At 47.0% G+C, this 14,558-nt stretch overlaps 1 protein-coding gene across 24 annotated transcripts; it reads right to left on the minus strand.

The window, feature by feature from the left end:
• Nucleotides 1-556: 556 nt before the first annotated feature.
• On the minus strand, nt 557-14,347 carry LOC102152005 (transmembrane epididymal protein 1A-like). Of its 24 annotated transcripts, none has more exons than XM_038583580.1 (6): nt 14,142-14,347; nt 13,963-14,027; nt 13,729-13,835; nt 13,332-13,433; nt 2,781-2,901; nt 557-1,972 (listed from the first exon to the last, which is right to left on the minus strand). In XM_038583580.1, the coding sequence occupies exons 5-6, from the start codon at nt 2,782-2,784 to the stop codon at nt 1,317-1,319; spliced, it is 660 nt and encodes a 219-aa protein (XP_038439508.1). In that variant the 5' UTR covers nt 2,785-2,901; nt 13,332-13,433; nt 13,729-13,835; nt 13,963-14,027; nt 14,142-14,347; the 3' UTR covers nt 557-1,316. The 24 variants fall into 24 exon arrangements, with proteins under 24 accessions (XP_038439508.1, XP_038439506.1, XP_038439510.1 ...); XM_038583578.1 differs by having other exon boundaries at nt 14,137-14,347; XM_038583582.1 differs by lacking the exon at nt 13,729-13,835 and having other exon boundaries at nt 13,963-14,023.
• Nucleotides 14,348-14,558: the final 211 nt, after the last annotated feature.

Raw genomic sequence — 14,558 nt, forward strand, 5'->3', positions numbered from 1 at the left:
TGCAAACACCTCTCTATACTTCTGATAGCTTTTTGGTCTCTGAGGACAGCATTTCTAACTGCATGAGAGGCAGTGTCACTGCAGCTGCTGAGAGAGACAGACAGACAGACAGATAGAGAGCTTTTCTCTGTGGTCCTTTCTCTACATCCGTGGCCAGCACCCCCACCCTTCCTCCTGCCTCTTCACATCTCCAATTGCCTGATTTATCCATCTCACATATGCAGACTCATGCTAGCAGAAGCAATGGCTTTCTAGTTGCACCCAAGGATAGGTATTTTTATGTAATTGGCTTTCACGTATTTCACTGAGTATATGCATTTACTAGCCCCTTCTCTCATTCTGTTGAGAAGCTCGATGACTGGCTGAAAATCTCTGCATGTTCCAGGGGTTGGCATTCTCAGCTTTCTCTCCGCTCCAAGTTTTTACATCTTCAGAAGCACTGAGTTTATTGGCACCCCGCATTTCATAGCAGTTCTCCACCTTCCTCTGCTCCCACCAACGGAAATCTGGGCCTTTTCTTTGATCTGGCCCCAGAATCACTCACACAAGACACACATAGACTGGTATCATAGAGTTTAGTGAAAGAGTTGTGACAATGGAGTTTTATATTACAGTAAAACCCAAGCAACTGAAAGTTAATCTCCACCATCCTTGCTTCTTCCACCCACCTCCGGGACTCTCTTCCTCTTTGCCTCCTCTCAGACTTGAGCACCTGCTACATTGACTGACCCCCTCTGCTCCCGCAGAAGGCAGAAGTAGCCTCGTTCCATTTAGATGTAAAATAACTACAGCGAGGAGGAAACAAGTTCTGCATCCTGCTCAGCGCCTAAGGTAAATAAACCAGAGAGAGGAGTGAAGAAAACAGAAGTCCTCACCCTTGTGCCAAAAGGAACCCCCTCTTCACACCTTAAAACCCTTGAGCTGCACAGACGAAGCCAGCTCTGCCTCAAACTGATAGAACCCTCCCGGGGTCCCCAGTGATCCCCCATCTCCCTCTCCTTGTTGCATTGCCTTCTCTTGGATCCCAAAAGCCATCAGAGTAAAGCCCTACTGTTCTCATATCACAGGAGTCCACACAAGTCCCTGGTCGGGAACCTTACTGGACAGTGAGGCAGGAGAGAGGGAGACCTGGAGAGAACAGAGTAACAGATCCAAGGAACCCCAGGAGCTGAAAGGTTTATTGAGGAACAAGGAAGGTGACGCCTGTGACAGAAAGCCCCGTCGTGGATCCTGAGACATCTCCGTGCTGCGTGCACCGTGGGCACCCTGGAAACTCTCCTTACCAAAGGCAGAGCACGGAGACAGGCGCTGCTCGCCTAGACGCCCTCATCCCGCAGCACGCCCTCGGCGCCCAGCTTCTCCAGGTCTTCGTTGCTGTAGCCCCTGGGACACGGCCGGTACTTGGCGCCTGGGACCTCTCTCCGAGAGGAGGAGCGATGGTGCCAGAGGCTGCAGAGACCATAGACGGCGGCCAGTAGGGCCGCCCCCAAGGCCAGGTGCCAGCAGAAGAAGATGGGGAGGAAGGCCAGGTCCTCGGGGTTTTCCGCTCTCCAGGGCTGCCCAGAGGGAGGCGCGTACATCAGCACAGACAGCTGCACCATCCAGCTGCTGAGCACCAGGCCCATCCAGGTCTTGAGCACCCACAGCGCGGGCTGGTCGGGCACCCAGACCTCTATGGCGAGCACCAGGCCAACCAGGAAGGCGGGCGCCACGAAGAGCGCGTGCACGCGGATCTCCAGGGCGCCCCTGTTCTCCAGGTGCGCCGCCATCAGCAGCGCCAGCACGCAGAAGGCCAGGGCCTCCGCCGCCTGCTCCAGCTTGGCGGTCTGCCGTGCCTGGCACGCCCGGCTCGCGATGTCCACCACGCCGCTAAGCAGGAAGAAGCCGTACATGGTGACGTGGTCCCAGTTCTCGTAGAACACGAACGGGCGCCGGGGGTCCTCCCAGTCTACTATCATCAGCCGGTTCACTCCTGGGGGGTAGAAGAATTCGGGAATGATGCCACCCAGGGAGATGAGCACCTTCATTATCCCTTGCACAGGCACCAGCTGCCACCACCTGTGTCCTCGCTTCTCCCTCGGGGGCAGAGGGGGTCGGAGGTACCTCTGTCCCCGTAGCAGCGCCAAGGACACCATCACTGAGTAGTAGAGAGAGAAGATGAGGAAGAATGTCCCTGCCAGCAGGTGGCCCTGGAAGGTGCCCATGGTCGCGGGTGTGCGCTGGGGCCGCAGAGCAAGAGCTGGCAGGTAGACGAGCAGCAGCCTCCCCGGGCCCTCCTCACCAGCACAGTGGCTGCTCCTAAGCTGCGGTGAGAGTTCCCTGATCCAACTCCACCCCTACCTCCTACACATGAAGGGACATACGTCTGTGCTGGAAGCATCTGAGCCACTCCCTGGGTGGGATCTCTTTCGGCCTGTGGCACTGCACCTTGGTGTGTTCCTTACTTAGGTCAGCTAAGCTTGGGATTCCAACCTGCGCACCTCAGGCAGGCACTAGTTTACCCTTTCTCCTCGCTGCCCTCCGCCCCACCCCTCCAGAAGGAGAAGGGAGGGAAGGAGGTAATTAAGGACTGTGGCTGACTTTCTTATATTGGCTGTCTCTTGGTGCCAGCCACATCACTTCTTTTTTTTCATCATTTGAATCCCTCAACAACTCTATGAGAGAGTTATTGTTTAACAGGTTTTATAGGTGATATTAAACCTCAGAGGGGTGAAACCACATGTGCAGGTATCACATATAGCAGCTAGCACAGCAGAGCCAGGATGGGGACCCAGGTCTACTCATCTGCCGACAAAGTCCAGAGTTTGTACGTGACTAAATGACTGAATTCCGGCTCCAGCACTTGTAAGTCATATGACTATGGGCAAGTTACTTTGTCTTCTTGAGCCTCGGTTTCCTGACCTGTAGAATGGGAATAATAATTACTTCATAGGTTTGTTGTATTCAGTGGAATAAGGTATGTAGAGTGTCTGATACATAATAAACACTCAATGGTTTATTGAGTGAGTGATTATTAGTAATTTTACTATGTTGTTTCTAACATTCCTGGCTGAATTCCTATGATGCTGAAGTTGTTCAAGTAGTCCTATGAGTAATACCAAAGCAGGACCTGTTAAAAAAAATGAAGATTTTAATTATATTTAAAATTTTTTAAATGTTTTTAGTAATAGAAATTAAACATGGGCAGCCCGAGTGGTTCAGTGGTTTAGCGCTGACTTCAGCCCAGGGTGTGATCCCAGGGTCCTCGGGATCGGGTCCCACGTCGGGCTCCCGGCATGTAGCCTGCTTCTCCCTCTGCCTGTGTCTCTGCCTCTCTCTCTCTCTCTTTCATGAATAAATAAATAAAATCTTTTTTTTAAAAAAAGAAAGAAATTTAACATTACAATTGATAATGTATCATATATTAAAATTACTATTAAAAATTAATTTCAAGAGAAAAATAAACTATAAAACTTTATTTATCCCATATGTGGAAAGTTGTGAGTTGCCAACAAATCTATGAAAGGTGGAGCCTATCTGTAGCCTTAACCACACAGACTTCCCTTCACAGGGATAATGTAGTTCTTACACTCCTCAGTGCCAAATGGGAAAAGTAGTAAAGAATGATAAATGAGAGGGGCCTGTGTGGCTCCATAGGTTAAGCTGCTGACCCTTGGTTTCGGCTCAGGTCATGATCTCGGGGTTGTGAGATTGAGCCCCAGCCCTGTATTGGGCTCTGTGCTCAGAGTGGAGTCTATTTATCTCTTTCCCTCCCCCACCACTCACTCACTCTCAAATAAATAAATAACATCTTTTTAAAAATGATAAATGATAAATTAAAAAGTGTTAAGGCTACTGCAATAGTAAATGGCTAACCAAAATATTTTTTCCTATCCTTACAATACTGGACCCTGAGAATTCAACATTTTTAGTATCAAAGGGAAGAATATGCCCACCAAAGGACACACTGATGATTTCATTGAACCAGAAGCTGAGGAAATCACATATACATTTCAGGCTCCTCAAGGCACAAGATAAACAGGCAAAAAGAAGAACATGGTATTGACTGTGGAAGTGGTTCTGAATAACACAGGGACATAGGATTGCAGCCATATGAGGAGGTAGGGAGGAAGAGGTGTAGATGAAAAGCAGGTGCCTCACCAGGTTGTCTTCTTAGACTTTGTATCTAATGATAGTTAAAGGAAGACACTTTCACAATCCTATGTAGGCAGGACCACTAAAGGCTCTGATTCATTTTCTCATTCAACAATAATACTACTCATGTCAGAAACTTCTGGCCCTAAGGATACCACAATGAAGAAGAGAGATAAGAAACAAATAAATATGCAAGTAAACAAGAAAAAATGGTAGAGGATGTTAAATAATAAGCCCTCAGAAAATATTAAGGCACTTGCAATAGTGAGTGAATCCTTCAGATTGAGCCATAAAAGAAAAAAACATTCAAACCAAGATCAAATTGGTATTACAGTCCAGCCATGCAATATCTGACTGAATGTTTGGATAACTTTATCACATAAAGACCTAGAGGAGGAGATAAATGAAATCAAAGACTGTAGTAAAATACCACTCCCTATAGACAATGTATCCTATTTACAATCTTTCCAGTTATGTCTTTCTCTTCCTAACTAGTATCACATTTTGGTTTTTGCCATTGAGAACCTTGTTGGGGGCTCTTCAGGTCATAAAGCCATAAGTAATTTGTCTCTGCTTATCTTTTTCTGCATATTACAATGAAAAGTATTTTTTTAAGTATTCATTATTTATTTATTTATTCAGAGAGAGAGAGAGAGAGACTGAGAGGCAGAGACACAGGCAGAGGGAGAAGTGGGCTCCATGCAGGGAGCCTGAAGCGGGACTCGATCCTGGGTCTCCAGGATCAGACCCCGGGCTGCAGGCGGCGCTAAACCGCTGCGCCACCGGGGGTGCCCAATGAAAAGTATTTTTGTAATCAGAAACTATCTGAAAATTTGATTTGTTTTTTTTTTTGTTTTGTTTTTATTGAAGTTCACTTTGCCAACATATATAGTAGAACACCCTGTGCTCATCCCATCAAGTGTCCTCCTCAGTGCCTGTCACCTAGTTACCCCATCCACCAGCCCGCCTCCCCTTCTGCAACCCTTTGTTTGTTTCCCAGAGTTAAGAGTCTCTCATGGTTTGTCTGAAAATTTGAAATGATGCAATTATTTAATGCATGGAGGAAAAGCTTGAATATACAGGCATCAAAATGCAGTAATTTCTACGTGGTAATTTTATGGGGACTATTAAATTGTGTATTTTTTTTTTTTATTTTTCAAATGTTCCCTGAGGCTTTAGTAATTTAATTTTATGACAAAATTGTCAACCTGAAACATTTTGTAAGAGCTCTTCTCAGTCATTAAAACATTTCTTTATACACATATATTTATGCATACAATTATTTATATAGAAATATATGCATATGGACATTTTTTTAAGGACTGAAAAGCACAAAGATAGGTTCAAAAAGTAATATAACAAATGCCAATGCTGAATGAAAAAGTGTTAACTTTTTGTCATGTTTGCTTCCAGGGTTTAGAAAACTAAACCTTCAGATCTTTCCAGTCTCATTCCCATCCCTCCCTCCCTTCATGATGGGAAACCAACATCACGATTTTGGTGTGGATCTTCCCTGTCATTCTGTCATCTTATATATGTTTGCATCTCTCTCCTTTAGTCTTGTCTCTCTCCATCTCTTTAATCTACCTTATCATTTTCTATGTATTTCTAGTTCTGAAGAAACAAGCAACAGAAAGAGGTCTTCCAGGAACAAGGCACTGGTCATGCCTCAATGAGAACCCATGTAAGTGAAGTTCCTTTGTAATGAAATCAGTGTGGTTAAATTAAAAGGGTAGCAGGGGGCAGAGGGGGGAGGACTCAAGAATCATGCAAAAATACAGTCAATCGGAACCATATGTCATAGTGGCCCTATTCCAGTAAACTGGGCAAGTAAACAGATGTGTTGGTCCTAAGGGCAATTACAGGTGAACAAGGCTAGCTTTTATCACCCCCCTGCCCAACACACACACAAAGTGACCAAGAGTCCCTGGCGGGGTGTGCCTGTCTCTCCCCATCTCCCAACTGGACAGTTACTTACCATCTGCTACTCTCTGAGTCTTTCTGGCTTTCAAAGGGAGACGGTGTCTGATAATACTCACTCACACTTGTTGACTGATTAATCTTTAGCAGATGTGTTTTAGTCATTGTAAACCCCTCATCTCCAGTGGAAGGAGGAAAATCTTTAGCTTTGCCCATGACTAAAGGAATTTGAGGCATCAGACAGCAGGTGTTGAGATGTGTCTGCTATTTGAAGGGGTTCCTGAAAGTAAATTTGATTCAGACCTTCTAACCCAGGGGTTTCCAAGGCTGCCCATTAGAATCATCAGGGAAATTTTTTTTTTTTGAGATTTATGTATTCATGAGAGACACACAGAGAGAGGCAGAGACACAGGCAGAGGGAGAAGCAGGCTCCCTGCGGGGAGCCCGATGCAGGACTTGACCCCAGGACCCCGGGATCATGACCTGAGCCAAACGCAGACACTCAATCACTGAGCCACCCAGGTGCCCATCAGGGAGATGTTTAAATGTTTAGATCCTCCCCTGGAAGTTCTGGTTTAATTGGTCTGGGATTTAGGTTTTTAAAATCTCCCCTGCAGGCACAAAAGGGCAAATAGTGTATGAATAGATAGCACTTATATGGGATATCTAGAGTGATTGAATTCACAGACACAGAATAGAAAGGTGGTTGCCAGGAGTTTGGGGGGAGAGGGGACTGGGGGAGTTTCTGTTTAACTGGTACAGAGCCTCTGTTGGGGAAGATGAAGAGTTCTGGAGAGGGATGGTGGTGATGGCCGCACAACAGTGTGAGTGTACTTAACGTCACTGAGTTGTACATCTAGAAATGGTTAAGATGATAAATTTTATGTTATCTACAATAAAAAAGGTGAAAAACCAACTGGTTTCTGGTGATTGGAACTTGCAGTCAGGTTGAGAACCACCTCTGGTATCTGGGGTCACTGTTGGCGGGTGGGTCCTGCCCTCTTCCTCCCACCTGTGTGGGCTCCCTGCCTCTCTGGGAGGCTCAGCTGGACGCTGTTTGTGGTTCAACTGTTGGGGCTACTATAGGGGCAAAGAAGTTTCACTTTTTACTTTTCCTTTGAGATTTAGTCTCCTGCCCAGCGCTGGTCCTGGAAACCCTCCCGGTGCCTTCTGTACTTAGTAGCAACATTTCTGTGTAGGTGGCTGAATGGCAACCTCTATCAGCAGGGGTTTTATTCTCTGGTCCCTTCTGGTATCTGTGGCTGGAGCCTTCCTCTCCCGTCTTTCGGACTTAGGCATGCTACGTTTGACTCAGCCCTGTCATCCAACTTGTGCAGGTATATGTCACACAGGAATAACCACCAGTTCACATCAAATAGGGATGACCATAAGTCCATGGGGATCTGGAGTTCTTCGTGTATTCTCTAGGGAAATGCTTATCTACTTTGTAACCCAAATATTAGCAGAAGCTACTCTGTCTTTTGAAATACATATGAATTTACTTGAGCCCTGTCCCATACTCTGGGGTGTGGGAAGTCCAATGCTCTGTCTAAAATTCTTGAACTTTCCAGGGCTGGGGCTTTGCTCCTCTCTAACTCTGAGAGTGCATTCTGCACTGGCTGTGTTCACACCTGCAGGCACATCTGCAGCATCACTCTTTGCTCTGTTTCTCACTGACCCAGAAGGGAGACTCAGCCCTTTTTCATTGATTCCTGCCTCTACCATTTGGAAAACAAAACAAAACAGAAATGTTTACAAAAGGCATTTACGTGCACAGCAGGCTTTATTATATATGTGAGGATGATGATTAGATATTACATCATCCCAAAGTAAAACTCTTGATGTTGAGTATTAAATATTTTTGTTCTTTTTTTATTAAAGATTTTATTTATTCATGAGAGACACACAGAGAGAGGCAGAGACATAGGCAGAGGGAGAAGCAGGCTCCATGCAGGGAGCCCGATGCGGGACTCGATGCCAGGACCCCAGGATCATGACCTGAGCTGAAGGCAGATACTCAACCACTGAGCCACCCAGGCACCCCAGATATTTTTGTTCTTAAAGGTTCTTCAGGGCAGCCCGGGTGGCTCAGCGGTTTAGCGCTGCCTTCAGCCCAGGGCGTGATCCTGGAGACCTGGGATCGAGTCCCACATCAGGCCCCCTGCATGAAGCCTGCTTCTCCCTCTGTCTGTGTCTCTGCCTCTCTCTCTCTCTCTCTATCTCTCATGAATAAATAATCAATTAATTAAATTAAAAAAAAGTCCTTAAGCAATATATGGTTCTATTCATATAAAGTCCCCAAACTGGCAAAACTAACCTAAGGTGTTGAAAGCCAGGATAGTGGTTAGCATGAGGATTAGGTGCAGGTTACACAGGTGACTTAGGGGAAAGCTATGTAGCTGTATACTTGGGATTTGGATACTTTCCTGTATTTCTGTTATGCTTCAAAAAAAATTTTCACATTAAAATTAAAGAGGAAAGAAGAAGCCCATCAACAACTTCAAGCTCAAGCATGTTGCTTGACTCTCTCTCCATCCAGACTTTCTTCAGATTAGTATAGGGAATTCTCTCACCTAATCAGCCTGCATCCCAGAGGGCAGTTTTGGATTCTGATCTGTTAACAGTGTCTCCAAAGAGGACCAAAAAACATGCAGACACACACATTGTCAGTGATGGGCCCCTCACATACTCTTCTTCCTAAACCTCTTTGAAGGAATCATGCCAGTGAGAACTGGAAAGACTCATCCAGATGCCCACTCTCCAGGGGTCTTCCCATATTCCCTCTACCCTTCTACCCTCAAACCTGTCAGGAGAGAGACTGTCTCTGGTTCTGACCTTCCACAGAGGCCCCAAAACCACCTTTACACAATGAGACATACAGACTAAAAGATTCTGAAGCCATCCAGATGCTAAAAGCCCAGGTAAATAAGAACGTGGCTCATGGCATAGATAGGAAGTCAAACTGTGGTGGCCCTAAGGACCCCTCGGTCTGCCCACCGGTGGGCATCTTGAAAGGACAGCTCTGAGCCTGGATGCACCATCTTGCAGCGTGACCTCTGCCTCGAGGGTCTCGAGCTCTTCACTGGGCCCCCTGGGGCATGGTGGTACCTGGAACCTGCCCTTTGCTGGGAGGAGCAACCATAGTGCCAGAGGCTGGAGGCAGTGCCAGCAGAAGGTAGTGAGGAAACCCCGGGTCTTCCGTGGCTGGAAGGCACATCATCACACATGGCTACAGTGACCGGGCAGGCCATGGTCTTGCTGCCTGGCCCAGCTTCATCGTGCTGCTGCACTAGCCATGTGTGTTTCATTACAGCCACCACGAGCTCAGCAGGAAGAATACTAGACACAGTGATCTGCTTATCCCAGCACGTGGAGAGGGAGAGCAGCCCCTCAGGCCCTCCCCTGTCACCCCTGTCTCCCCTGTCACCATCTGCTTGTCGTTGGAGGACAGAAGAACTTAGTAAGGACGTCAGTGAGAAGCAACAGCTTCCTCCCCCTCTTCCACAGGCACCTGCTGCCACCACCTCTGTCCTCATGTCTCTTGGTAGGACGTGGTCCCCATAGGGCAGGATGCCACCCTGATGGGAAGTGCCTAGGACTTCTCACAGGAAATGCCATGCACTTTCTACGTTGCCAGGAGGGTGAGGACAGCCCAACGATGGCTGACTAGGTGGGCTCACCTTTCAGGTAGGTGCTCACAGAGGACAGAAGAGGGTGCCTTGATAATACTTCTTTGGTCCCCGTGCTGTCATTCATGCCTCTGTTCTGCCCAGGTATAAGCTAATGTGTGAGGAAGGTACACAGCATGACGGTTGTGTTTGTTATTATGACTGTGGTACCAATACACCAGGTTTCACCAGCCTGGGGCTATCAGTCCAGTCTGATTTACCTGAGCATCTATATTCTAATGGGTCTTAGTCTTTACTTTTTCACAGAGGGCCTTAGAATCTTGCAGAATTTCCCTTCAGCTCCTACATTAAGGATGATTATGGAATCTTGCTGCCCAAGAATCAGTTCTGGTTACCCTGGCAGCATGTCGCTGGTCAGCTGCAGACATACTGTCCATGCTGCTCGCTGGGCACTCATTGTACAGCTCTTGCCCTCAGTAGCCCCCTGAAAAGCCGCAGCACCTGGATCACAGCCTTCCTGCCCTCACTTGGCCTGTGGTGTTGTCATCATGGAGGAGATCCACTTTTGCTGCCAGCTGTTCTGGGTTTCTGGGGCTGAGAGCCCACAGACAATGGCCTTGACAGCTAGGAGCCCCCCCACCCCCGTCAGGCTCCCTGCTCAGTGAGGACTCCCTTCTCCCTCTCCCTCTGCCCCTCCCCAGCTTGCGCTCTTTCATCAATCAATCAATCAATCAATCAATCAATCAATCAATCTTAAAAAAGATACAGTAAAATAATGACCTGTAGAGAAAGGGGAATGAGAGCAGAGAAGAGAGATAAAAGAGGACACATTAATCCATAAAATAGCCAAAGGACTTTGTGCATATGACATGCACTGAGCAATAGAAATAATTCAAGCCTCGTCAACCAGTGCCAACAAAATGAAACAGACAAAAAAAAAAAAAAAAGCAAACAAACAAAAAACAACCCCACCATCACAAAAGAGAAAGCATGATGTGTACATAAAATCTTGATTACACTAGGTAGAGGGTGATGTGGACTCCGTAGCAGGCACTGAGAATGGACCGTGTGAGACAAGGCAGGGAGAGACCCTGTCCATGTTAGGGGAGTCAGAGCAGGCTTCATGAAGGCATCATGTCTGAGTAAGTGTTACCTACCTAAGAACAGGCCTCTTTCCCAGGTGGCTCCCTTCAAAGAAGTCTGCTCACACTGTCCACCCACTTATATAGACCTCGGGGTCAAATCCATATCAGATTAGCACGCCAGAAGCCCAGCACCCACTCCAGCGATGCTCATATCCTGATGGATGGTCGAAGAGACAGGAAGGTGCCCTCCTGAAGAGACAGGAAGGTGCCCCACTAAAGCCCTCTAGTGAACCCAGGGGCATGGCTAGGCAATCTCCAGTCACTTGCTGTAAATTGCTCTCCAGACTATAATGCCTTCCCATAAAAAGTTCAACTACAGATGAATAAAAAGAAGGATCGAAGTTCAGACAGAAAAGCAGTATGAAGGGCATTAGCAATTTCCTGGCATGTGCGTTCCTGGACTAAGGTACAAACCACTCTCCCTCTAAATAACAGAAATTACAGGAGACCTCAAATCATGTTTTTTTTTTTTTTTAAGATTTTATTTATTTATTCACGAGAGACACACACACAGAGAGACGGAGATACAGGCAGAGGGAGAAGCAAGCTCCATGCAGGGAGCCTGACGTGGGACTCAATCCCAGGTCTCCAGGATCAGGCCCTGGGCTGAAGGCGGTGCTAAACCGCTGAGCCACCAGGGCTGCCCCTCAAACCATCTTCTTAATAACATCGAAGTCCTAACAAAAACAAACAACAACAAAAAAATGGGACACCTGGGTGGCTCAGCAGTTGAGTGGCTGCCTTTGGCTCAGGGCGTGATCCTGGAGTCCTGAGATCGTGTCCTGCATCGGGCTCCCTGTATGGAGCCTACTTCTCCCTCTGCCTGTGTCTCTGCCTCTTTCTCTCTGTGTCTCTCATGAATAAATAACTAAAATATTTAAGAAAAAAAAAAGGAGGAATTAAGAGAGTAGAATTGGGAGGGGTAAGAGCCTAAATGGGTGAGCCTCTGTTCCTTGTCTGGGAGAAGGCAGCTAATAGGTCAAGCTTCTGGGGTGAGTGGGAAGGGCAATATTGCATTCCACATTGTCCTAAAGACATGCTGGGGTTGTCTGCCAATCCTCAGAATCTAGATCGTAGAGCTGGAGGGACATAGTTGGCAGTCACTGTCTACCAAGGTGGAAACCCAGTATAAGCCCATCCTCTGCTTACATAGAGAGTCTACCCGCTAGAATATTCCTCAAGCCCTGTTCCTGGACTGAGTGCTCTTGGGTGCTGGCAAAAGAAAGGTGGATCCCTCTGGAAGAAGATCCTTGGTCTCTTTTAATTTTCAAAATAGTCATTTCATATAATATGTCCAGGAGAACAGAGGCATAGAGGTATGTGAGACAAAACAACATGTCTCAGGATCAACAGTAGCCATAACCATAGAAATAGACCTACCAAGATATCAGATATTAGAGTTCTTAGGTACAACCAATAAAGCAATGCACACACACTGTGTCAAGGAGATAAAAGCAGAATTAAAAGTTTTATGTAAGGATATGGAAATTTTGAAAGCAACAATGCAGATAAAAAAAAATTAGAGGGGCATCTGGGTGGCTCAGTCAGTTAAGCGACTGACTTGATTTCAGCTCAGGTCATGATCTCAAGTTCATGGGATGGAGGCCCACGTGCAGCTCTGCTTTCACTGAGGAGAAGAGGCTTGTCCCTCTTCTCCTCCTCCCCCTGCTTGCACTCTCTTTCTCCCTCTCTCTCAAATAAATGAATAATAGAACCTTAAAACAATTAGATATTATAGAACTAAAAACTGCAATAATCCAATTAAGAACTCAATAGAAGGGTTAATAACAGTGGAAAAGAAGATAAGTCAGAAGAAATCGTCCAGAATGAGGCCTAGTGAGACATAAAGATGGAAAATACAGAAATGATAAATAGGGGAAGATACAGAAAACCTAATATGTGTTTCTTTGGCAATATTTGAGGAGCTAAGAGTTAAGAATTTTCCAGAATTGATGAAATGAGCCAATTCTCTGAATCAAAAAGCCACAGGAGAGATTCCCACACGAAATAGAAATCTCGAAGGAATTAGTGAAGCCAAGAATTCCTGCTTGGGACGTTCTTCTTCCATGACAAGGTGTGAGTACTTGAGGGACTTGGTGGATTTCTTTATGGCACTGTTCTTGTGGTTTGTTTTTGAAGGTGGGAGAGATTTGACCTGGTTTATAAGCTGAGGGAAGAAACCAGTTGAGAGTGACAGGCTGAAAATATGGGAGAGGAGAGATAATGCATGACGTTTTTAGAGGAGCAGGGGCCCATACCATGAATGATTATACCCATAATACCGACCATTTATTGAACATTACATGACAGTATCCATTTCAGGCAGTTGTCACACACTGATATTAATTCTTAAAACCCCTAACAATTAGTATTTCTATTCAGACATCATTGGTAAGTTCACTGATGCTCAGGAAATTCAAAGGGGAAAAACCCAAAACAACTTGGTTGTAAAGTATGGTTAGTAAACGGGGGGTACCAAGATCCACACCAGACCTTGACTTACCCCAAAGTCCTTGTCCTTCCTACTCTACCAGGCTGCTCTCAGAGCTCCAGCTGGCCTCAGAAAGCCCTTTTCTTGGCCCGAAATTGGTTAGAAGGAGGATGACTGTGGAGGTGGAGATATTTGGAGAACATAGAGAAAGGATTAGGGAGTTGAAGCAGTGCAGGCTCGAGGCTTGGTTGTTCCCAGTAAAGTGATAAGTGATATTATTTGCAGAGATAGAAGGATGTGGGAAGTCAGCAGCGAAGTAACTGCCAAGGTAGAGTCCTCTAGGGGAGAGGGAGGGAAAGGATCGGAGTCATGTGAAAGCAGAGGAGGAAGCTGAGTCAGGGGAGTGTCAAACCAGGGCAAGAGGCAGTAACCAGGGAACCAGAGTTGAGGGGCAAGGGGAGGCTAATACCGTTGACTTAGGCAGATGGCAGGATTGGGGTGACAGGAAGGCTGTGAGCCAAGCGCCCAAACCATCAATGACAGCATGGAGTCGTGTTCCAGAGTGGACCAAGGACACTGAGGAGCAGGGGGCAAACTTGAGAAACAGTATGTCATAGTCTCACAGTATCCCCTCCCCCAATATTTATTGCGTACAAAGGGGAAACATAGTAACATCACGGTGGAGAAAAGCAGCAGATCTCACCGTAACCAAGTGATCTCAAAATGCTGTTTTATCAAAAGAGATGATGCGACAAAGCTCCCAGCTGCCTGGCAAGGACCAAGTCAATAAACAATGACTATTATTTTAGTCCTCCAGGTAATAATAGCCACATCCCCAGGGACCTACGGCCCGAAGGTCTCGCCACCTCAATCGTACCTCACCTCGGCGCAAATTAATCTGTGCTAACGTGTCTCTGCGTCCCAAAGGGTTAACGAGTTGTCCCTGGGTAACCCATGTGGTTCACACATGTGCCCTTGACGGGTCTTCCTTAATAAATGGAGGGATTCCAACGGTAGAGATTCAGGCACGGCGGCAGGGTTGAGATAACGGCTCCTGGCTGGGGTGAGGGTCGGGAGTTTGTGGTCTCGAACCGAACCGGGAGCCCCCGCGGTCCCGCGCGCCCAGGGCTGAGGCTCGGGTCTCTAACCGCGCAGCTTCCGCTCTGGGTCCCTCCCGCCCGCGGGGCCGCCCGCTCCAGGACCTCGCAGGTGGGGGCGTGGATGGGGGGGGCGGTGCAGATGCTGCACCTGCATCCCGCGCCGGCCGGGCCGTGGGGGCGGGGTAAGGAGCCTGCATGT

The sequence above is a fragment of the Canis lupus genome, chromosome 34 (genome assembly GCF_011100685.1).
Source record: "Canis lupus familiaris isolate Mischka breed German Shepherd chromosome 34, alternate assembly UU_Cfam_GSD_1.0, whole genome shotgun sequence".
NCBI lineage: Eukaryota > Metazoa > Chordata > Mammalia > Carnivora > Canidae > Canis > Canis lupus.

What these genes read in the sequence shown, in the direction of transcription:
- LOC102152005 (XM_038583576.1), bottom strand. Translation starts at nt 2,204, where the DNA reads ATGGGCACCTTCCAGGGCCACCTGCTGGCAGGGACATTCTTCCTCATC.